The following is a 24,675-nucleotide window of genomic DNA, read 5'->3' on the forward strand; positions in this document are numbered from 1 at the left end:
TTTTATTGTAATAGATTACTTATTCACGAGCTGTGTCACGTGACTTACCTGTGAGTGTTATAAATGAGTGCATTTATAACGTGCCGGGTGGGCGGCAGCCACACCTGGCTAACTTAGTGTTAGCCGTGAGCTAACGGGGCACCTGGTGAACCCCGTACGCACAAAATAAAGCGCGCACACAGACACAGGAACGCGCAGTATCAGTGCGGGCTGAATGATCCAGCTGTGGTCACGTGAGTAGTGTGGCGGCAGCTGTGGTTCCCGTGCTGTGGCTCGGTTCCGCTTCGGAGTGTGACTAAACAGAGTCAGCTCGCCCCAAGCCCGCGGCCCGAGTCCGGGTCGAACCGACGGCACGGAGCCCCGGGAGGCGGCGGGCTGGCCGCCTGGGATCAAGCCGCGCCGCGGGGTCTCACCGGAGTCATCTTTGTGTTCTCGGAAGGCACGTTCGAGTCCCGCGGTCGCTCACGGGTCTCCGACGGCCGCTGCTCACGGGGATTCCTGCCGTCACAGCCAGGTTGCGGCCCCAAGATGGCGGCGGAGGCTGCGCAGTACTGGCGGAGGTGACGTGACTGCGGAGGACGCCGCGTGCGCTGTTGTTTGCCTCCCACCATTAAAGACTCTCCGCGGCCAGGCCGACCACCGAACCCGAACAACGGATCCACGGAGCCCCTCGGAAGCGCCGGGCGCGCGGGGGCGAACACAAGGTAACGATTGCGTCGGTACCGGAGCGCGTGGCCGAGCTTCGGGGTGACGGCAGCCACGGTGAGCTCGGTGAGGCCTGCGGCTAGCTGCTCTCTGAGGGCGGCACGGAGCACAACGAGCCCAGCGGAACCGAGACCGAACCTCCGCGTCCGCGCGCTGCTTCACCGGAACCTCGGGTGTCTGTGAGCACGTGCAGTTTAAAGGGCAGGTTAGCACGCGGCTCCTGCGGATGTGTTTATATCCAGGAGGCCAGGTGAGGGCAGATGGGTCATGGTTAGGGGCGGAACAAGGCCGAGGGCCTCAGTTTGTAGTTTTTAGTGTGGGGTTAGGGCGGGAAAGTAGCACAGAGCTAGCAGGCTGCACAGTGTCTGCGCCCTGAATGTTTCTGAGATGCTCTGACCTCAGCTCTGCCACGTTCACGGGTGAGTTAAACTAAAGTCAGCAGCTCCAGCGCCCAGAGACCTCCTCAGTGTCCCTCAGACCTCCTGCTGCTACCCAGGGCTTGATGTGGCTGTGTTTTAGAGCTTCCTGTAAGAGTCTGCGTTACTTGTTAAAAACTGACTACTTGGACTTCATTGTAACACCTGCAGAAAGCACACCTTAGTATGCAATCCTGTCAAGACTTCTGTTTTCTTCAGGTGGCATAATAGCTGCAATGCTAACATGTTAGCAGATAGCAGCTAACCTGCCCAGTTAGCGTGAACACTACAGTGCTAAAGTATATGAGACTTAAGATAGCACAGTTACCTGTTACGAAGCCTGCAGTTTGACATTTTTGACCACACATGACTGCGAGTGCTAGCACTGGCTAGCTCACCAGAATTCGTTATTCACTCATTATGACTGTTATACATCTTATGTGGTTAGCACAATGAAATTCAATTTAGTAGGTCGTCAGCAGGTTACACCTGTGTCAGGTAAACATCCTGCAACATGACATCACACACCCTGTGACCATACCTGACTGTATTTGGATGTGACGTGGCGGTAGGCATTATCAGCTAGCACTTTCAGGCTAACGTGATTGCAATCAGGATGTCAGTTTCAGCAATGATAACACAAAATGTTTCAGTAAATGTTCGTCCAGAGTAGAGCAGGGTGATATGACCAAAAATAGTTATCACGATATACATTTGAAAATTTGCGATAACGATATAACTGACGATATAATTGACACGAGACAAAATGCTTTACAACTCCACAATTTTATTAGTGCAAAACCCCCATCAATGTATTTTCACTTAAACAAGCAGCTGTTTTTTATATGCAATAAAGTTATATAAAAATGTAACAGTGCAAATGCAAATTCGTTGCTGACAGTTTAACCAAAAGGCATTTCCAGTGGAAACTGACCGACATATCCTCAGCATAACCATGTATAATATCCACAAAACTTAAAAAGAGGTTATACACACACAATACGGTAATATTATGTTGAAGCACAGTACGTATCACTCCGCGGTACAGCGGTGCGGCTTCGTAGCTCAGCAAAGTCATACTGAAACCTTTGACAGATTTTCGAGCGCCGTGTACATAAAATTGTTTCAAGGTCAGTAAACACAACCAGAGTTCATACATAAGGCACACGGGATTATAAGGGGCACTGTCAACTTTCAGAAAAATCAAAGGATTGATTTTAAGTGTGCCGTATTTTCCAAACAACACGGTAATAACGACGGCCCGCTAGCATGCTCTACCGAAAATAGTGCTTTGTTGTGTATCTGACGGACGAAAACTAAACCAGTTCCACACCAGTGAAGCTGCAGCATTTTTACAAACCAGTTCTGGTTCATCTGTTTCATTCAATGATCCGCTTTCGCTCTTCTCATTCTGCATTGCCGCCATGTGCGTATGTAAACAAAGGCACTGCGCATGCGCGTTTTACACATATTCTATCGCGATATTTCGTTTTCCTATCGTTGCCCAAAATTACACCGTATTACCGTGAACGGTATGAGATAGCCCAGCCCCAGTCCAGAGTATTTTTTGTGAGGTTGAAGCTCAGCCCGCTCTGGCTTCTTGTCGTGTCCTTTGTGATGACGGGACATGATTTTGTGTCACGTTCCTGATTCAGCGTGGAACCCAAACTGAAACACGCACTTTTAAAATGAATGTATATAGAAACATATTTATGCACAGCTATTGATTCACCATAATGTCCACCATGTCTTGTTGTGTTTTTATAGCAGAATCTGTGATTTTGTTTCGTTTCTGTTGTTCATCAGTTAAAAATCATCTAGTTATTGAACTTAAAAAACGTCTTTCCCGTGATGTCTGGTCGCTGCCGCTCTCTCCCCGTGTGATCGCTAGCTAAGCTTACAGAGGTCTCCGCTGCAAGGGCCTGCCTCCACCCAAAAGCTTTAACAGACTCTGGTGTATATGAAGCATACGATGGATAAGAAAACCATGTTTGCGTCTAAAGATTCAGTGGTGATCGTGTTACTGAGGTCAGTGTTTGCTGATTTACAACAAGAAATAAAGGCCTGTTTAATCTGTGCAGCAGAGGAAAGAATAAAAATAACAGAGAAACGATTCCCCTATCAGCAAACTGGCAATACACATGCACACAGATGATGGTGCTTGTCTGATATTTTCATTGGTGCCTGCTCTGTTAAGTAACTGGTCAGTAACCAGCATTGAACTTAACGGTCTGAATTAGGGCTGCCACGATTAGTCAACTTGTCAAGATTACATCGACGATCAAAATCGTCGACACCTCGTTTGAAGCTTTGTAAGATCCCAGAAGACGCAGGAATAAGCAGACGTCTATTACCCACCAGCTCGATAGCTAGCCGAGAGGTCCGAGCCTCGAAAACAGTGTACTCCCCGCACATCGTTTTCAGACCCCCGCGGTCTTTCGCTACTCAGGTTAAACATGATATATAAACAGTGTAGGGACTAATGCGTTACAGTAACTACGTTATTATTGTGGTAATGAGCACGGTAACTAGTTATTATGCCAAAATCAGTAAAGCATTTATTGTTACTGGGATTTAGATGGGGTCGTTACTCGTTACTACTTGTGTTGCGTTCGACTGACCTCGGAAATCGGAACACCGACCTGGGAATGATGTCACACTCGACTAAATAGCGTTTTGGTTAGCGCCAGGGCGACACCCTCAAACATGGTTGTTTTGCTAACCCTCTACAAAAACAAATTACTACTAAACACATATGCAGCTCATCTGCAGTCTAGAATCTAGCTAGACTCATGGCGTCAGTCGACGACGGTCCAGTTGTTTGTTTTAGGATCCACTGCTTCTTCCTAGTGATAGATTAGATTAGATTTATAACACTGCTGCATCAACCCCAAAATGACGTGTTTGCATTTGTAGAGGGTTGAAACAATAGAAATAGATTAAAACAGACAGGAAAAAAAAGTGACACATAAAACAAACATCGTTAATTTCTAATTTAGTTTCATTAATTTCATCATTAACTTGCACTCACACTGCCATTAGGTGGCACAGTGCAGTGTGGCAGGATAGTGCTAACATGTAAGCAAGCTAGAACACTGGCATCCTTGCTGGAAGCAACACATTAATAAGAGAATTCTACGGTGGCCCTGAGAGGCCAAACGGACCGCAACTTCAGAAAACACTTGCAAAAAGAAAAATGCTGCAAAAAGAAAATGCTGCAAAAAGAAAAACGCTGCAAAAAGCACACACAACACAACGGAAATGTTTCTGGGGAGACAATAACCGGACGGACCAGTTGCACGAACCAAAAAATGCTAACAAGTGCACTGGGACTGGGAGACACTTCAAAGAAGTGGAAGCGGAGCAGCCGAAGAGTAAACTTTCAAAAGTAAGTAGTAAATATCATGTCACTTATTTATGTGCAAATGTTTAATAATGAAGAACATTAAAACATTACTGTTGGCCACATGTCGGCAAAGTTATGTGACATTAGTGATGTTTGTACTTTCAGCGTTTACTTTGTTTGAAATCCTGTACCTCGCTCTCTCTCTAGCTCTCTCTCTCTCGCTCTCTATATATATATCTATATATATCTATCTCTTACAGAGAATGTGATGATTTTGTGGATAATTAAAGTCAGTCATATATCCACAAACACAACAAGCTAAAAGTCAGTGATGCTGCTCGGTTTGCAGTCCTGAATATCGCGGCACAAGCAGGATTCACTGCACTGTTAATGTTAGCTATGTTATATTTCTGCCTCTGTTCGGTGGTGTCGAGCCAAACGGACTTTAACATGTGTTTGAACGAGCTGACGGTTCACTCGTTAAGCTGAAAGAAAGATGCTTTAATCACAGGAGTCACACATGTGTCCACTGTACCATCTGGGAACTCTTCTTGTTTCGTAATAACACACACAAATCCTCCTTCTCTGGTGCTGTTTTGTAGCAGTGTATACACCTGAGACTGTCACCTGTCTGTCTGTCTGTCCTGCACTCTCTCTGTTTCTTTCTCTCTGATTGTGGAATAAAAGTATGAACATGTGTTTATAAGTTACACTTGTGTTTGAATCCTGCAGCTTATCACACATTTGATTTCCATGTGTGACAACTGCAAGTGTCCAGAGTGAGGACAGACTGAGGGACCCACTGCTGCTCATCAGCTGTGAGGCTTTGCACCCCTGATGATACACCAGGACAAACTCAGCAGTGTGTGAGGAAGAGGAGGAGGAAGAGCCAGCAGCAGCTGACAGATGGAGAGCATAGACAGACTGTTCCCTGTTTGTGAAGGACTGCTAGGAAAGTTTAGAATAACTAATTGTCTGTCCTGAATCAGTCTTATTAGGTAATGTTCAAATAATTTGATCATTCCAGTGTTTTCAGTGTGGGAGAAAGTACTCAGGGCCTTCAAGTTACACACTATGAAAGGCAGCAACAAGTTTTATATTCAGAAACCTAAAGTATGTATCAGCAGCAGAATGGAGCTAAAAATAAATGTTTGTTTCAGTTCTATGAAGCTTTGAGTATTTTGGATTAGTAGCACTGCTGTGTGTGTTGCATCATATTGCTGTAATTGTTTATATGCTTTATATATTCTGAGCTAAGTTGATCTATAGTGTTACATCATATTCTGTAAGGATGTTATGTGTTTGTAGACTTTCTGCCCAGTTTGACCCATTTAGCAGAAGTCAGCCTGTTTAAGGCTCTGATATCTATTCTGTGTGACTTAAAGCAGTTATGACATGGTCTGATTTTCTCACCCAATAAAGGAATATTTCATACATCAGTCTACTCTTCATTCTATCAGACACAGTTATCACAGCTCGTACATTTCCTTTTTACACATGTATGTAAGCATTGAGCCAAATTTAGTAATGCCAGCATACTGAAGGAACGACATTTGTCTCTTATATACAGTGGGGCAAAAAAGTATTTAGACAGCCACCGATTGTGCAAGTTCCCCCACCTAAAATGATGACAGAGGTCAGTAATTTGCACCAGAGGTACACTTCAACTGTGAGAGACAGAATGTGAAAAAAAAAATCCATGACTTCACATGGTAGGATTTGTAAAGAATTTATTCGTAAATCAGGGTGGAAAATAAGTATTTGGTCAATAACAAAAATACAACTCAATACTTTGTAACATAACCTTTGTTGGCAATAACAGAGGTCAAACGTTTACTATAGGTCTTTACCAGGTTTGCACACACAGTAGCTGGTATTTTGGCCCATTCCTCCATGCAGATCTTCTCGAGAGCAGTGATGTTTTGGGGCTGTCGCCGAGCAACACGGACTTTCAACTCCCGCCACAGATTTTCTATGGGGTTGAGGTCTGGAGACTGGCTAGGCCACTCCAGGACTTTCAAATGCTTCTTACGGAGCCACTCCTTTGTTGCCCGGGCGGTGTGTTTTGGATCATTGTCATGTTGGAAGACCCAGCCTCGTTTCATCTTCAAAGTTCTCACTGATGGAAGGAGGTTTTGGCTCGAAATCTCACGATACATGGCCCCATTCATTCTGTCCTTAACACGGATCAGTCGTCCTGTCCCCTTGGCAGAAAAACAGCCCCATAGCATGATGTTTCCACCCCCATGCTTCACAGTAGGTATGGTGTTCTTGGGATGCAACTCGGTATTCTTCTTCCTCCAAACACGACGAGTTGAGTTTATACCAAAAAGTTCTACTTTGGTTTCATCTGACCACATGACATTCTCCCAATCCTCTGCTGTATCATCCATGTGCTCTCTGGCAAACTTCAGACGGGCCTGGACATGCACTGGCTTCAGCAGCGGAACACGTCTGGCACTGCGGGATTTGATTCCCTGCCGTTGTAGTGTGTTACTGATGGTGACCTTTGTTACTTTGGTCCCAGCTCTCTGCAGGTCATTCACCAGGTCCCCCCGTGTGGTTCTGGGATCTTTGCTCACTGTTCTCATGATCATTTTGACCCCACGGGATGAGATCTTGCGTGGAGCCCCAGATCGAGGGAGATTATCAGTGGTCTTGTATGTCTTCCATTTTCTGATGATTGCTCCCACAGTTGATTTTTTCACACCAAGCTGCTTGCCTATTGTAGATTCACTCTTCCCAGTCTGGTGCAGGTCTACAATACTTTTCCTGGTATCCTTCGAAAGCTCTTTGGTCTTGGCCATGGCGGAGTTTGGAGTCTGACTGTTTGAGGCTGTGGACAGGTGTCTTTTATACAGATGATGAGTTCAAACAGGTGCCATTCATACAGGTAACGAGTGGGGGACAGAAAAGCTTCTTACAGAAGACGTTACAGGTCTGTGAGAGCCAGAGATTTTCCTTGTTTGAGGTGACCAAATACTTATTTTCCACCCTGATTTACGAATGAATTCTTTACAAATCCTACCATGTGAATTCATGGATTTTTTTTTTTTTTTTCACATTCTGTCTCTCACAGTTGAAGTGTACCTCTGGTGCAAATTACTGACCTCTGTCATCATTTTAAGTGGGGGAACTTGCACAATCGGTGGCTGACTAAATACTTTTTTGCCCCACTGTATAATACATCTATAGAGACACTGTCAAAGATACTTGAGTGTCTTTGAGTGAAGATTTAAGGTGATAGGAAATATAAATAGCTGCAACTTGAATCTTTACTGAAGCTCAGTATTTGGCACAGAGTTCATGTTCACTGCTGTAATGTATCGACCGGGCTCAGGGGGTTGGGAAGCGTATCTGTAACCGGAAGGTCGCCGGTTCGATCCCCGGGCTCTCTGTCCTGGTCGTTGTGTCCTTGGGCAAGACATTTTACCCTACTTGCCTACTGGTGTTGGCCAGAGGGGCCGATGGCGCGATATGGCAGCCTCGCTTCTGTCAGTCTGCCCCAGGGCAGCTGTGGCTACAACCGTAGCTTGCCTCCACCAGCGTGTGAATGTGAGAGTGAATGAATAGTGGCATTGTAAAGCGCTTTGGGTGCCTTGAAAAGCGCTATATAAATCCAATCCATTATTATTATTATTATTATTATTATCATAATAATCTGACAATAACTATAATATTGGCCATATTGTATATACATTACCACAGTGAGATGATTTTAGTCTCATGAACAACATCAGCTAATTGTTATTTACTAACTAATCTTGAAATGACTGTTCAGCACAGGAATGAAGCCCAACTATCATGTTTTACAGTCCTGTGGTCTCAGCCTCAGATACTCAACTAATCAAAGTGATGTCATAAAACATGAACGAACAATAAAACATTTTGTTCTCCTTCATTTCTGTCAAACAAAGCTGTATGAAACGTTTCCAGCTGTTAGTATCATGGTTGCTAGGCGACCTGGGCAGCGCAACGGAGGCTAGACCGTCCCATTTCACAAGCCTCGCACTTCCGGCCTCAGCGGTCTTTAAGTACGCGGCCCTTGAGGACTGTTAAGGCTGCAGACCCTGAATTGGGATACAGCCATACATACATGTTTTGGTTTGTGCAACTGGTCCGTCCGGTTATTGTCTCCTCAGAAACATTTCCGTTGTGTGTGCTTTTGCAGCGTTTTTCTTTTTGCAGCGTTTTTCTTTTGCAAGTGTTTTATGAAGTTGCAGTCCGTTTGGCCTCTCAGGGCCACCGTAGAATTCTGAGTAAAACCAAAGTAACGAAGTAACATAGTTACTTTGAAAGTAACGAAGTAACATAGTTCTTTCAAAAGTAAGTTACCCAACACTGTATATACGTCACTCAGATAACTTAAAAATGTTATTGTTGGGCTTTTTTCAGTGTTTTATGTGTTCCTGAGTAAATCGGTTTGGCTGAGATTAAGTTCTGGTTTTCACACAGTTGAATAAACGTCAAACAGAAAACGGATTAAACAGAAGTGTGAGATGGTCGAGTTTACTCCAGCGTCCTGTTATATTTTAGACAGCAAGGAGCAGACGGCCGAGTTTATTAAACTCCACCAAGACAGCGGTGACGTAAATCTGAAGCCTAGACCGTCCAATTTCACAGCCCTTTACTTCCGGCCTACCCGACCTTCTGAGGACCCGGCCCACGTAGACCGCGAAGGCCGGGTCCTCAGGAGCTAAAGTCTGTGTGAGGGGGTCTTTGATATCCTCTCCAGGGCTCACGGTCCTGACAGCTCAGCTTTGTGATCCAGGTGCATCCTGTGGTTCTGTGTGGAGAATTCGGGCATTAACGAAACCATCGGATGATGTTTTAACACATCACCGGACTCTGTTTGAGCATCTTGTGCAGCTGTTATTGACTCTGTGCTTCTTGTTTTCAGGATGCTGTCCTGACCTGTCGTGCAGATGAATAAACTCCAGGATCCTCGTTGGACCTGTTCATGGCTTCTAAGAAGAAGCAGAAAAACATGGTGTTCCATCAGGAAAGGGCGACCACCCCTGCAACAGCAACCGCTGCCAGCAGCCCCCCTTTGTCATGGTGCGTCACCCCGAAACCCGGGAAGGCGAGCGAAGGCGGGGTGGAGCAGGCTGTCAGGAGGGGCACTGAGCAGAAACATCCCGCCAGCGAAAAGCCTCAGTCGGACACTCTGCCACCGGAGAACACCTGCGGGGGCATCACAGTGACCCTGGAGAACCACAGCATGTGGAACGTGTTCTTCAGATGTGGAACAGAGATGATTCTGACCGAACAAGGCAGCAGGATGTTCCCCTACTGCCGCTTCCGCATCTCCGGCCTGCAGCCATCCAGGAGGTACACTCTGATGATGGACGTCCAGCCATTAGACAACAGTCACTATAGATGGACCGGCAAGAACTGGCAAGCTGATGGTAAAGGAACACGGCATGCAAAGAGTCAGCCTTTTGCTCATCTAGAGTCCCCGGCGACGGGCCAACACTGGATGCAGAGTCCGGTGTCCTTTTACAGGATGAAGCTCACAAACAACATCTCAGACCGAGACGGGAACACTATTCTGCATCCGATGCACCGCTACCTACCGCGACTGCACGTGGTCCAGACAGACAAAGCTGCTAAAGACATAAAACTGAGTGATCCCGGTGTCATTACCTTCTCATTCCCCCAGACTGAATTCATGGCGGTCACAGCCTATCAGAACGCTCGGTTTGTTCAGCTGAAGGTCAACTACAACCCGTTCACTAAGGGACTGAAGGAGGACGGGTCTGGTTCATGGGGAGGAAAACTGAAAGCGAACTCTGGGGATCCGTTCCATAAACAAGGAGGATTTGCTGAGCAGTTTCCTGTGAAGGAGAGCCTGAGGTCTTTGCTGGCAAGCCACAAACCTCGAGCCTCCAAATCAGTGGAGTCCAAACCTTCAGTGCCCGGAGACCTCAAAGACAGTTCCACTACAAACAGAGATCCGCCTGCTGCCATGCCCCCCGGGCAGATTTTGGGGTAAGACTTTGATTCTTTAGTTTCTCTGTACTGAGTATCAGGTGTGTAAGAAAGACGTGTTTCCAGTCAGCCAGCGGACTTCCTGTGTTTAGGCTCATGTTAACCGTCGGTGTGTCGTAATCGTTCTTCCACTGACGAGCACCTCCAGAGAAATATCTCTGTGTGCCACAGCAGCTGGGGTGGGTCTGTTAGGTAGTGGAGAGAGTGGATTACCTCTGAGAAACCCACCACCAGCCCAACTGCTGCTGTCCACCTCAGCCACCTGTGTGAGCTACACATCAAGCTTTAGTTTCATGCACAAACTACAAATCGATGGTGACATGAATAAATGTTTGATGGATCTCCACCTTCCTGCTGAAAACTCAAAAACTGTTTGCAGAGATTTTAAATTGGTGGAGAGATGCTGTACTTGTTTAGAACTAAAAGGGCCAGAGTTCCAGAGAAACTAGAAAGTAAAAGTTCTTCAATGGGAGCAGTTTTGGGGCAACGTTTGAATTTTGAGGGTCTTTGGTTCCCCACCGAACCAAGGGCGTCTTGTTCTGATTGTCCATCAGAATATTCAGGAAAGCGTTACACACCGTTTCCTGATCTTTAGTGTCTTACCTTGAACACACTTATTTTTTTATCTGTTCCATAACGACAGCACAAAGCAGTCTGTGATGGTCCCAGTTACTTGCTGTAAATGTTCAGCTCTGGTTCATGAAGCCCAGCAGGTGTTCGCACCCAGTACTTTAGCGTCTGAATTATGGGATGGTTTTTGGTTTGTTTTGCTCCTGGCAGTCTGTGGGTATCATAGAAGCAGTCACACATGACTGAATATCTGTTAATTCAATTCAATTTTATTTATACAGCACCAAATCACAACAGCAGTCGCCTCAAGGTGCTATATATTGTACAGTAGATCCTACAATAATACATGCAGACAAAAACCCAACAATCACATGACCCCCTATGAGCAAGCACTTTGGCGACAGTGGGAAGGAAAAACTCCCTTTGAACAGGAAGAAACCTCTGGCAGAACCAGGCTCAGGGAGGGGCGGGGCCATCTGCTGTGATTGGTTGGGGTGAGAGAAGGAAGACAGGATAAAGACATGCTGTGGAAGAGAGACAGAGATTAATAACAGATATGATTCAATGCAGAGAGGCCTGTTGACACACAGTGAGTGAGAAAGGTGACTGGAAAGGAAAAACTCAATGCAATGATTATTAGGACATCTAGAACCGAGCTCTCCCTGGAATTCTTCCCCTGGATAAATGACTGAACATTTATCTGCAAACTTGAGTTGCTGTGTGACCTGCAGACCTGGTTGTAGATCTAGGTCTGCAACCAGGTGCTAACCACATCTTTGTCCGTGTTCCAGCCAAGGAACTCAGAGACTACCTGGCAGGTTCTGTCCTCTTGATGTCGAGTTCTCCTCTTCACCATCAGCCAATCAGCTAACACAGCGGTTAACGGCAAATCAGACGTGTCACAGCCTCCATGATGGTGGTTGTTTGGTGCATTCAAAACTGAAGTTGGAGGAGATGTTTGTGACATCGTTACACTGCAGGAGAATCATAAAGGCTGAGGTGGCGGGTCAGTTTGCGGTTCTTCTATTCCCTGGAGAACCGTTCTGCATGAGTAAAAGTGAATAAAACCATGAAAATAAGATTATTAAGGGATTTTTAAATGCTTAAAAAAAGAAGAAACAGTGCTCCGAAGCCTTTACTTGATTTATTTTTTTTTAAAGTTAGACAAATACAACATCACAGAGAATCAGAGATCCCAAACCCCTTTGCACAGGAGGAAACGGGCTAATTTTAGCTCCATGTATGAAGCTTGATTGTAAACAGTCCTCTCAACGAGTTTAATGCTGCAGGTTTTGATTGACCTCATAAATAACACCGATGTCACTAATCCAGTGTTTTCGTTTGCTTTGCCTCAGCAGCGTCTCACGTCCAGCTCAGAAGTTGTTCTCGGAGCTGATTCGTGAAGCTCACGTTTCACTGCAGAGATGCAACCTGGAGCAGCTCGGCATCAATCACAGCGCCTCTCTCAGAGCAGAGCAAACCAACACTAAGAACTCGAGTGTAAAAGCTAAAGGACGAGAAGCCCTTAAAGACAGTACATGTGTTAAAGCACCTCCAAGGAAATGTGAAATAAGAGGGACCATTAAGGACGACGGGCAGTCGCTGAATTCACTAAACTGTAACGATGGTGTTGGGAGGGGTGGTCCTGGTCGTGCTGCTCCAGAAGTATCCCAGAACTCCTCTGAGGACTTGGAGCACCGACCTAACCCAGACGCTACAACAGAGACAGCCATGAAGCAGCACAAGCGGCCGGCTCGGCTGCCTCTGCCGGCGCTCGCTCTCTTTCTGAGGCAGCACTCTAAAAAGACAAAGAACAAACCGGACTCTCTGGCCCCGGCAGCTCCTCCTGAGCGCCTGTCCGTATTGGCCAGTTCTGCTGCTTCTTTTGCACATCCGCTTTGGGAAGGTACCGCCGGTGCAGCATATCCCTCCAAGGATCTCGGCAGCCTGAAGCCCGACCTCACGACCTCCGGATGTACAGATCCTCTAGCTGACATGGTTTTTAATGTCTCTGGACAAACCGTGTCTCCTCAGCAGCCCGGTCCAGCTGCTGCTGCACATCTGCTGGGTCCAAGAACTGACGACCGCTCGGCTCGCGTTTCCGAAAGCCCGGGCCCAGAGCCGAGAGGCCCTGACAGTACCCAAGTGTTACCCGGCTTAAACCAGCCATTCTGCTCCCTCGGGGCATCTCTTACTACCTCTTCACTGCCTCCTACTGCCCCCCCGCCCCTCCACACAGTGTTATGTTCCCCGAACTCACCACAAACACCACCTGAATCATCGACACCACCTTTAGACTCCCCCACCCTGAGGTCTTCGCTTCCTGACCCAGAGTGTTCGTCCTTCGGCTATGAGCCGATGTCTCCTGCGAGTTCTCCAGAACCTTTACCTCACCTGCCGGCCTCGATCGCTTTAGAGCTCGACTCTGCGGCCTCTGAAGCATGTGATGCAGCAGGACCTCCTGAAGACTCGCAGGACACCGAAGACCCGTCTGTGTTTAAATGGCATACAGTGTTACCTCCACCCGAGTCCTTCGTAGACACGTCATTCACAACATTTCAGCCTCCACCGCAGACTTTACCTGAGGACCCTGAACCACAGAGTCCAAACACCTCCATGCCTGCTCCTGATCCTCCGGCATCTTTCCCAGAGAGCGAACAGTCGCTGCCCTTCCCCGCAGAGCTATCCCCACTCGCCCTTCAACTGCCTCTGTCGCCAACCTTCTCGTCAATAGACGGCGACGGACTCTCTCCCACGCCTTCACTCGCTGACCTCGTGCAGTTTTTGTCCAATGACGTCGACCTCGGGATGGGGGTGGAGTTTTCGAACACTGAGGCGGCGGCTGTTCCCTGCTTACCTGTGACAGAAACACATGAACCTTCTCAGCAGGTCCATCCGCTCCCAGCCAGAAAACCCTGCAAGCGAAAGAAGGAGGTTCGGCAGCGAAGGCTTGGCAAGAGCGAGGTGGAGCAGGAGGTGGACAACTCCACCTACAGGAGCATGCAGCCGAACCTGGAGGAAGTGGAGGAGCAGTTATTCATCTCTTTCACTTCAAAGGTAACGTTGGATAGATAACTGATCATAAACCACCATAATACAGCATGCATACTAAGGGTTAACACACAGCCCCTGTTTCAGGAGGCTCTTAAGCTCCACCTGGCCGACTCCTCCGACAGGCCGGCTCCACGGCCCACACCTGACGGTCAAAGAACTGCAGACTCACCTGAGGGCGGTGACCGGTTGGACATAAGCGATGAACAAAGCTCCGACTTAAACCCATCCAAACCCAAAGCGGAGAGTCTGGCAGAGATGATCGCTTCCTTCCAGAAGATTCTGCTGAGAGACTTGAAGCTCATGAAGCACAGGCAGGTCATCCACCCTGTGCTGCAGGAAGGTACGATCCCCTGGTTCCTGTTTGCAGGCAGCAGGTAGAAGCTCTCTGTTCTGTCTCTGACTGCTTTTGTTCTTCTCTGTGAAAGTCGGTCTGAAGATGAACCTGCTGGACCCGTCTCTGGCCATTGACCTACAGTACCTGGGAGTCCGCCTGCCCTTCCCCCTGCCGGGCGCCAGCATGGAGCCGCTGTCAACGTCTCAAGGTGAGCATGAGCACGAACAAGCAAAGTGTCCTGACTCACCTGTGCCTGAACACCCAGCCTGAGCAGAACACCTGCGAGTCCGTTTACAGGTAACAGCTCCGCCTGTGTTCTCTTCTGTTTCAGGTGTTTCTGCTGCATTTGTGTCCCGAACAGGAAAAACCACAGACGTCACTCAGATTAAAGGTTGGAGAGCGAAGTTCACGTTGTCTGAGACTCCGCCCACACCTTCAGCCTGCAGACCTGAAGGTGCTTTTCTACGCCATGTGCTCACAGCTGGTTATAGTTTTGTTGTTTTTCAGCTCGGCTCCAGCCGCGCTGGGCCGTGTGCTGGTCTAACTGGTTTGTGTTGAATCCTGCAGCCGGTTCGAGTTCAGAGCCGCAGAAGAAGAACCTGTCGGCGTTCTGCAGCGACATGCTGGACGAGTATCTGGAGAGTGAGGGGAAGCTGATCGACGAGCGTGCCGCCAGCTTCTCCCAGCCGCCGGTGGAGCCGCTGGTGTACGAGCTGCCCACCAGGAGTACCAGCTACGTCCGGACCCTGGACCACGTCCTGAAGAAGCAGACCGCCGACCCCGCCTCCTCTGACCTCATATCTGGGTTCATTCCCCCTTCCAAGAGGCCCCGCTTCAAAGAGCCTAAACCAGGCCGGAGGGGTGAGAGGAAGCAGAAAGGTTCTAAACAGAGCAAACTCAGACCAGAACCTGCAGCTGCTCTGGGTCCTGAACCCAGTCAACTGGAACCTCAGCAGCCTGTGGGCCACGCCCCCTCAGCGCCTCCATCACGCCCAGATTCAAACCCCATCAAGAGGCGGAGGAGGCTCAAACCCAGGACCTCATCTCAGACCCTCAGTCCCTCTAGGGCCACAGTGCCCCCATCGGTTATGTCCAGGGACCTGGCCCCGCTGGAGTCGGACTCTGAGCTGGGGGGCGGGCAGAGCGAGGACGGCGGCAGGAGTCGGCGCCAGCCGATGACCCGTGCTCTGCAAAAACAGAAGGTCCTGGAAGACGGTGCCGTGTGGGAAGGCCTGCGCCGGACCAGCATCACTACGGAGAGGGCCGCCATCGCCCTCACGTCCCTCTTCACTCAGACGGTGAGCATTCATTGGCTGCAGCATCTCCTAGAGGGTGGGGGTGAAAGTGCAGCTCAGTGTAAAACAGCTGTTTGTTTTTGTGATAAATGATCATTTTAATGTTCTCTTTGAAAAATACTGCAGGAACTTTGTGCTGTGTGAGTTTAAATGATGTGAAGGGCAAACTAACAGGTGTTTATTACAGACCAGTAATAACAACCACACACTGTTAATAATCACGGACTATTAAAGATAATTAGACACTATTACAAGGTTACAACCAATGTTCCCTCTAAGCTGGCAGGTGTCTGCGCACAGAAAAAAAATCTAACCTGAATTGAAATTAAAATTAATACGTTAACGATTCTGTTCTTCAGTGTTAGTCAGTGAGTGTCTGGCTGCTCCCGTATGGGATCAGAACGATGCCACCTTATCCCAAAGTCCAGCCGATGATGCGATTCACATTCGTATATACCAGTTTTTAAATTGTGTTGATCGGCCACGTAAAACCAGAGTTACGATAAAAATATCTGCAATGTTTGGTTTTCTTCCTGAATACTGTCGTTGTTTATATTTACTGCGGGAAGAAACGGTAAAAACCGCGTTTTATAGGGAAAACGCTCGAAAGCCTGTGAGCAAAGACAAAACCCAAACTCCTCCTACCCTCCCGTTTGCTATTGGTGCAAAAATGTACCATGTCGACCAATCAAAAAATGATATGGCAACATGGCACTTAGTAGTTTAGGAAGGGGGAAGTTTTAGGAGTGACAGCGTGTTTGAGATGTGAGAGATTTGAGACGTTTAGCGTGTTTTGGTCTAAAGTTAGTGTGTTGTCTTGTGTAGTTAGTGTGTAGTTAGTGTGTAGTGTAGTCAGTAGTTTTGTTGTGTGTGTCAGAACAATGAGGCGACTGCTGTGTTACAGGTGTTACAGCAGTGATACATCTGCTGTTGTCAGGCCTGCAGGTATCAGGCTGTTGTTCTCCTTCATCTCATCATCAATCATCATATAATTAATTGCCCAACATTGGTCATTATTTACTGTATTTTGCAGACAGTTGCAGACTCTCTCCCAGACCACAGACTCATAATACAGTCAGCTTTATACAAAAAAAAGGTTGTTTTCAAAATTGGAGTTAAAGTTATTTTTACTTCCAATAGTGTTAACATGCTACACAGGTCAGTGACTACATTTTTGTTTTACATTCTCATTGTAAGTGGGCTGAAGCAGTTAATTAAAAGTCGTCTAACATAAATGCTGTAATTTGATTATTTTAACCGTAACCTGGATGATTCGATGCCGGCGTGACTACAGCGCACACGTCCAAGAGACCGCTCAGGTAAAGTAATTACAGATTAGTGAGCAGTGGTGCGGTGCTCTCGTGCCGAGCCTTAAACAAACTCTGGGTTATCTGCGTTTATTTAAAGGTCAAAAACTAAAGTAGACATGTTGACTGTGTGACGCTGCTATCAACAGGAAGCACAGATGTCATGTGACAGGAAATCAGTGCAACACAAGCAAGAAAAAAAAACGAATGCGAAACACTCATGAGGAAGTGGGCAGATTTTCACGCACGTTTAGAATAAACAGGTCTGACGTTCTTCTTCAGGGTTTCGTGAGCGAGAACCCGACGGCGCCGATCCAGCTGAGCCGCAGACGAGCGCCGCCGTGTCTGAACGAGTTCTGCCGGCTGGGCTGCGTCTGCCTCGGCCTCTCCCGCGACTCCAGGATCAGCCACTGCGGCCGGCCAGCGTGCATGTTCGGCTGCAGCTGCCTCAAACAGAAGGTGGTCCTCCTCAAGAACCTGGACGGGTCCGACTCCAGCCCCTCCTCACACCACGGGAGCACCAAGAAGAAGAGGAGGATGAAGATGGCCTACGGTGAGTCTCTGCGGTTCACGGTTTAAGCGTCAGAGAAGCATAGATAAAAATAATAACCCCGTGGTCATGTCGCAGTTCTGAAGGAGGCGGACAGCGTCTCCCAGCCTGCCGAGCGGGTCCGGACTCTGTGGAGGAGGGATCTCGGGCGCTCGGATCCAGAGCCGGTACGCATGCCTGAGGCGGCTCCACAGACCCGCCCTGCGGTAAGGACCTGTTTAAACATGGACGTAGCACTTTAAAGGCCGTTCCGCACATTTATCCGCTGCACAAACTACTCGTTTCTTTGTTTCCAGAAGGTCCGAGAAGATCACCGCAGCTGCGCCAGAGTCCGAGGATACTCCAGAAAGATCCGGAAACAGAAGGTAAGCCAGCAGTTCCTGAGGGAACGAGGCTCTTACTGTAAATGTTTGTTCTGCTGTGATTTGTGCCATTACCTGATTCATTGCCAGGTGAAACCGACACCGTCTGTCCACCGGGAGGCAACCAAAGGCACCGTCCGACCTGATCGGCCGAAGCCCCACAAGGTGAAGAAGCTGAAGAAGACCTCTAAGCCTCCTGCAGGTGCGTTCACGCTGCTGCTCTCCCATCAGCCCCTGCTGCCATGTTTTCTGTCCTTTCATGGAGGTTTCCTCTGCAGGTGAAGCCCTTCAGGCTCCGACTCCCTCCGAGCCTCCTCCGAGTCCTCCTGCTGAGCCGACCCCGAAGCCATCGAAGCGTCTCTTCATCAGGGCCGACTTTAAGTGGAAGAGCGAGGCCGACCGGACCCTCGTGCTGATGGAGCTGTGCGAGGCGATGGCTCAGAACCGGCTAGACCGCCCGTTCTGGATCAAGAACTTCCTCATCCATCCCACCGGCCAGTCTGTGGAAGGCAGCGGCGCCGAGCGCTGCATCCAGTACCACGTCAAGATATCCAGATCCGCGCTGAAGGCGAGGAAATCGACAGCGCCGCGCAGACAGGTGGGTGCCGTCGCAGCCTCCTCTGTAATGGTGCATTTTCATTGATAAGTCATAAAGGTGGTAGAAATGTTTCTGATTGGTTGAGTCTGAGTTTCAGAAACAGTCCTGCCAGCTGATTGGTTAGCTGCTGGGCTGTTTCCACCAATCACAGCTGCGTTCACCTGTGAAACAAATGAGCTTTAGTTTATGTGGTCACCATTTCCTGTCATCCAGAAAATGACCGCAACGCCTGTAACCATGGTTACGCGTGTGTCACAGTGATAAACTCGCCTGACGTGTGATGGTTGATTACACCTCATGTCTTTCAGGTGGATGCAGCATGGGTGGGCAGGAAGGTGGAGCCTCTGAAGGAACGTAACATGAAGAAGGAGCACAGAATGCAGGAGGCGGAGCCTGTGGAGGACTGGCAGAGGGAGGTGGAGGAAGATGACATCACAGAGGAGGATGGCTTCACGGATCAACAGGTGGACGATTGGACAGAGAGCAGTGGACAGGAAGTGACGTCAGAGGCGAAGGTCAACATGGCTCTGCCTTTCCTGACGGGAATCTCGCCTGCCGGCTTCCTCTCAGCCAATAGGAAAGCGCCGGGAGGAACGGACCAGCCAATCAAGGTAAGAATGAGCTGAGCCCCTCATCTGGGACTCTCCTCAGCTCTTTCTGGGACAGTGGCGCGGCTGCCCCTCTGTTGGTCTTCCTTGGTCTCTTGTGTTCTGGGGGCCTCTGGATGTCTGGAGTCTTGATCTCCTCCATACCTGCTTCATGCCCTGGTGGACGGGGCTGTGGCCCCCCCACACCCTCTAGCAGATCATTACATGAAGGAACCTTTTAAAAACGAGCGCATCCATGCTCACAGGTGTACACACGGGTGCTCACACACACAAACTACACCCTTTTTGGCTCCTACCTCAAAGCACACTGTGCGCTGTCGATCTTACGTGCTGCACAATAATGTTTAATATTTAGTATTTACTGTTATATTCACATAGATCATTGTGATGTTGTTTATTCTATTACTCTCGTTTTCTTCTGCTTGTTTTCTCTTTTCTCTTTCTCAACAGGTGATCCAGGTGATTCATAGATGTATTTTGTGTTTTTTTTGTTTGTTTTTGTTTTTTGCCCTTTATCCCACTGGGGATAGGTTAATTGGATAACCCAAATTGTCACTAGGTGTGAATGTGCGAATGAAAGTGAGTGCGATTGGTTGTCTGTCCCTGTATGTTGGTCCTGCGACAGACTGGCGACCTGTCCAGGGTGTACCCCGCCTCTCGCCCTATGACAGCTGGGATAGGGTCCAGTGCCCCCCGCGACCCTGAAAAAGGATAAGCGGAAGCGAATGGATGGCCCTTTATCCCCGTCCCTCTGCCCCGCTGTTTTTCTTTCTTTTCCCCAGTCAAGTCTGTCTCATATTTAGCAAGTGAAAATAAATAAAATAAACAATAAAAGGTGAATCAAATGGACCATTACGGCAAAGCTGGGATGGTCCATCTGGTAAAGTAAATCTGTTGGGCATCTTTATTCGCCTTTAGACAAAAATTCTGATGCAAAAGAGCCAAACGGGACAGGTGGGGAAAAAAGAATGAGCTGAGCTTCTTCACACGCTCGTCACGATGTCACCCTTAATTTCTATCTGTGTTTGCTGACCTGTGACCTGGGCGGAGCGTCACCAGCATCACGATTAACCTGCCGCTCGCCACTCACCTGACTCTCCCTCCGTGTCGTCCTGCAGGTGAACGGGAAGCTCTACCCGCTGGCTAAGATCCAGCTGGGGAGGATGGGGGCGCTCCACCCGGCCAACCGGCTGGCGGCCTACCTGACGGGACGGGTGAGCTCATCCCGTCAGCAGCAGCCATCTCTGCGACCCCCCTCCTCCACCTCTGCTCGGAGGTCGGGGCCGACGCCTCTTGACGTCTCCTCAGCTTCCTCTGTGGTCTCTGACCTTGCTGTGACCACCACAAGCGCAGCGGCCACTACAGCCTCTCCCACTGTCACCACCACTGCTTCCTCTTTTGTGACCCCACCTGGAGCGGTCCCACCGCTCACCCTCCTGACCTCCATCACAGGTGAGCGTTTCCGTGTGATAGTCTGCCTTTGATCAATAAATAATCTCTGTTTCTGCCTGATCGATCAATAAAGTATTGATGAATCCGTCTGTGCTCAGAGTCTCTGTCCAGCAGCTCGCCAGCGCCACCTGTTAATCCATCTCCAGGCACAGCGACCCCTAAAGCCCCTCAGGTAGTGCTGATTAAGGTCCCGCCTCCCCCTGGGACGGTTCCTGTCGTGGCCCCTCGTCCTCCGGGCCCCGCCCCCGGGTCTCAGAGGATGCTCCTGAAGCCGGTCCAGATGGTTTCCGGCGTCCAGTTTTACCGCCGACCCGACGGGAAACTGGTCAAGCTGGTCCCCGTCAGCCAGCTGAGGGCGGTCATGCCCACTTCGCCTGCACAGCCAGGTGAGTCTGCAGACCTTGGGGATGGGCGGGGCGTATCTGAGGTTAAACTAAAATCTTGATTGTGATTCTGTCCCTGCAGGTCCTTCCTCCTCCTCGCTCCTCTCCCCTGTGGCCCACACAGTCAGTCCCCAGGCTCCGCCTCTGCCCTCCTCGCCGTCCCTGAGCTCTGGCTTCCTGTCTCAGAAGGGCACCTGTACCTTTAAGATCCTCCCTGCCGACTCCAGCCTGGACCCCATCATTGTCACTTGTGCCAAAGCTCCGCCCAAGACCCCGACCAAGGTGCTAACGGTGCCAGGCTCCTTCACCCTGCTGCAGACACACCCCTCCAACCCCCCCATGACCCCAGTGAAGCTCCTGTCGCTCAAAGCCCCCGTGCCTCATGGCGCCGAGAAGGGTGTCGAAGGCGCAACGGCATCTGTGGTCGCCACGGGAGCAGGGGGGCTGATCTTCAAATGTACACCACCTCAAATCTCGCCCACCATCCAGATACCCTCAGAGGGCAATCCCACATCCCCACTTTCGTTAGGGTTGAAGGTCATGCCTGCGCCACCGCCAGGTCCTCAACCTGAGGCGGCTCAGGACCCAGTGGAGCTGGACATCATCTGCGTGGATGAGAAGCCACATGTTACCACGGAGACACAGTCGTTAGAGGTGACGTCAAGCAGTGAGACGGAAAACTCGTCAGACTTCAGAGAGTCAGAGAGCGACGATGAGAGGGCGCCGCTCGCCAACAACACGGTAGGAAGGCGAAAAGGAAATACACACACATGAAGAAGATCTCACACACTTCCTGCTCACAGATGTGTCTGCGTGTGTGTACTGCAGCGCCTCCTCCACACGGCGTTGGAGCGGCTGCGTCGGGTGCGGCTGCGTGAGCTGTTGGAGCGTCTGAGGAGGACGGTGGGACAGTCGGGGGAGAAGACGTCAAAGGTCTCGACGCTGAAGACGGTCAGTAAATGAACGCTTCTGATTGGTCGGTGGATAGGTGGGTTGGAGGGTAACGAGTGGTGCTGTCTGCTTGCAGGCGGTGGAGGTGATCCAGGAGCTGAGGAGGAAGGAGTCACAGCTGAAGAGGAAGAAGAGGAGGCTGAGGAGGAGGCGGGATGAGTACCTGTGGAGCATCGCGCCGTCAGCAGGTGAGAGGCAGAAAGACTCAGGTGGGTCATGTGACCCTGACAGTGGCCTGGTTATTGGGAACGTCAGCACCGAGCAGGAGACGAGACAGAGCGATGTCATGTTCACGCAGGAACTATACAGCTTAGGGGGCGTGACCAGGACATGCTCTACAGCCAATCATGTGAAGATTAATCAACCGCTGCGTCCCGATAATGAATGAATAGTTTAGTACGCCCCATCAGCAATGTGCGCCAGAGGTCAGCTGACAGCCGCTGGACTTGGAAGTTGCTGGGGGCGTCGCCTAATGACTGACGAAGGATGTGATGCTGACAGCGTGCGCTCTCTCACCTGTAAAATCCACACGATCAATAAAACTGCGGTTAACACGACCACGTGACAGATTTAGCATCATGTTTATCAAAGTGTTTATTTATTCAGGTGTCAGACGGGTCCTCAGGGCGGCGCTACAGGACGCCTCTGACACAGTCAGGAAGCTGACGCAACGATGCTGTGATGATGCCGACGGTGATGATGGCGGTGATGAATCTGTGGCTTGGTGAACCGTAAAGCTGCTCTATACTCTGGCGAGTAGTCGTTCAGTTCTCTGATCGTCCCGGAGCGTTTCTGACAGCGAGCAGGCGGATGTCGCCTCCAGCGCGTGTTTTTTAAACTCTACTGAGAAACTGCGAGACAGGCATGCGATGACTTCCTGTTTGAAGACGCGTCTCTGACTCGTGTGTCTGCTTCTTATTTAGATCCAATCAAACCAACAGCAGCAGTGATGGCGGCGGCGCCAGAACTTTTGGATGAGCCGACAGTTATCTCATCAGATGAAGAACGAGTGGTTGTCACGGACAGCGATGTAAGAAACCATCATGGAAATTCATCTTTAACTCACTCTGACCACAGGAAGCTCCCTAAGTGTTTATTTTTTCAAAATAAAAGCACAGCTTTACAGGGAATAATTTATGGGAAAACGGAGATGAGGAGAGTGAGAGAAGCGAACTTAATTTATATGAAAAAGCAAGAAGTAGCAGGAAGTGAGACTAGGATTAAAAACCCTGGGATTAAATGTGACCCTGATCAGGTAAAGAAAAGTTCAGAATGAAGTTTAAAGAGTTTGATGAGATTTAAAATGAAGATGAGGAAACGAATGAAGATTTCAAAAACAAGCGTCAGGTGGGATTAACTGTCAGACTGTGCTTACAAAGAGCTTTGATTATTGATCGGTTGAACTTGAAGCCCGTCCAGCCATGCCTCACCCAAGGCGTCTGTGTTTGTGCCAGGTGGAGCAAGAAGATGATGAAGGTTGGGGCGTTGCCACGGAGACGGTGGGAGTGAACAGTTGGCTGGCGAGGAAGAGGAGGAGCTCAGAGTAAGAACCTTCCCTCGGCTCTCCGGGGGTCACCTGACTCCAAAAAGAACTACAGTAGAGAAAAAGGGGGCGGGGATAAAACCAAATATGAAACAACAACCACTGTGAGGACGCTGCCCCACGGTGGTGGAAGTTGTAACTGCTCACCTGGTGGAGGTCAAAGGAACTGTAGGTTAGTGGGCCCGTGTTTAAAGTGTCTCTTCATGTTTTCAGGCTGAAGGAGGTGACAGCTCCTCGCGCCGGCTCTGCCCTCCTCGCGGCTCTCAGATCGGCCACGAGCAGCTCAGACTCTCCTCAGGAGCTACTGCTGGAGCAGGTAACCAGGAAACACCTGTAAATCATCAGAGGTGCTCTTAGCTCCTCCTCCTCTGATCAGGAACCTCCCGGGTTTCCTTCAATTTCTCGCTGATCACTGCGATTTAAACGCAGAGGGGGAGGGGCTGTCGACGCTCCGCTGATGAAGACGAGCCTGACGTTTTCTCTGCTTTTCTGTGTTCGAGGCTCGACACGAGATCGAGGCGCTGCAGTCGGAGATGGAGGACCTGAAGAGTCTGAGGACGAGTCTGACGCAGCAGAGGGACGGACACGTCAGGGACATCTGCAGCAGAACAGGTGAGGCGTAGGTTCATCGTGTGAAGCTGAAAACTCAAAGAGCTCTATGAACCCCAAGGCCTCGAAGACCTACCTGCTCATCTGGAGGCGGAGCTCTAACCCGTTGGTGTGTTTGGCTGCAGGTAAGAGCGAGCGGAGGATCCTGAGGAAGCTGCAGCAGTTTTCGTCCGAGCAGGAGAGGCGGCAAGCACCCAATCAGGTCACAGCAGGGGGCGGGACTTCTGCTCCTCCACCTGCGGGCAGCGATGGGTGTGGAGCAGGTGACAAGGTCGACAACATTATCGCGACAACAGCAGCCCAACAGAAGTCCACAGATGCCCCTCCTACTTCTGTTTCTGCCCCACCCACTCCTACACCTGTCCAAGTGTCATCGGCCCACAATGCACCTGTGGACACGAAGCGTTCAAGGACTATTCCGAACATCCTGTCTCGCAGTAAGACTCAGGCTCCGCCTCCATCTGTGATCACAAAGGCCGCAGAAGGTGAGACCAAGACCTGTGAGCTCCTAATGAAATGATGGATTATTCCACTGAGTAATGCAAATGTCTGTGATTGTGTTTGTGAAATATTCAGGTTTAAGTTTTTAAAGGAAATGTTT

General features: G+C 49.4%; 1 protein-coding gene across 6 annotated transcripts in view; it reads left to right on the forward strand.

Moving 5' to 3' along the window:
* Window positions 1-372: 372 nt before the first annotated feature.
* The window catches only part of mgaa (MAX dimerization protein MGA a), a 30,072-nt gene continuing 5,769 nt past the window's right edge, over window positions 373-24,675 (forward strand). For 4 of the 6 annotated variants that reach the window (XM_026151252.2, XM_080293509.1, XM_080293512.1 and 1 more), the window contains exons 1-23: window positions 373-704; window positions 9,368-10,458; window positions 12,384-14,085; window positions 14,167-14,422; window positions 14,508-14,624; window positions 14,748-14,870; window positions 14,984-15,714; window positions 17,301-17,571; window positions 17,647-17,774; window positions 17,865-17,933; window positions 18,021-18,132; window positions 18,209-18,528; window positions 18,837-19,139; window positions 20,255-20,588; window positions 20,687-20,974; window positions 21,054-21,712; window positions 21,800-21,922; window positions 21,999-22,110; window positions 22,846-22,952; window positions 23,377-23,465; window positions 23,679-23,781; window positions 23,966-24,077; window positions 24,200-24,559. In XM_026151252.2, coding sequence (XP_026007037.2) covers window positions 9,428-10,458; window positions 12,384-14,085; window positions 14,167-14,422; window positions 14,508-14,624; window positions 14,748-14,870; window positions 14,984-15,714; window positions 17,301-17,571; window positions 17,647-17,774; window positions 17,865-17,933; window positions 18,021-18,132; window positions 18,209-18,528; window positions 18,837-19,139; window positions 20,255-20,588; window positions 20,687-20,974; window positions 21,054-21,712; window positions 21,800-21,922; window positions 21,999-22,110; window positions 22,846-22,952; window positions 23,377-23,465; window positions 23,679-23,781; window positions 23,966-24,077; window positions 24,200-24,559 — 7,450 coding nt within the window. In that variant the 5' untranslated portion in view covers window positions 373-704; window positions 9,368-9,427. The remainder of the gene's footprint in view (window positions 705-9,367; window positions 10,459-12,383; window positions 14,086-14,166; window positions 14,423-14,507; window positions 14,625-14,747; window positions 14,871-14,983; window positions 15,715-17,300; window positions 17,572-17,646; window positions 17,775-17,864; window positions 17,934-18,020; window positions 18,133-18,208; window positions 18,529-18,836; window positions 19,140-20,254; window positions 20,589-20,686; window positions 20,975-21,053; window positions 21,713-21,799; window positions 21,923-21,998; window positions 22,111-22,845; window positions 22,953-23,376; window positions 23,466-23,678; window positions 23,782-23,965; window positions 24,078-24,199; window positions 24,560-24,675) is intronic. The other 2 variants (XM_026151254.2, XM_026151253.2) reach the window with 2 other exon arrangements.

The sequence above is a fragment of the Astatotilapia calliptera genome, chromosome 19 (assembly GCF_964374335.1).
Source record: "Astatotilapia calliptera chromosome 19, fAstCal68.1, whole genome shotgun sequence".
Classification (NCBI taxonomy): domain Eukaryota; kingdom Metazoa; phylum Chordata; class Actinopteri; order Cichliformes; family Cichlidae; genus Astatotilapia; species Astatotilapia calliptera.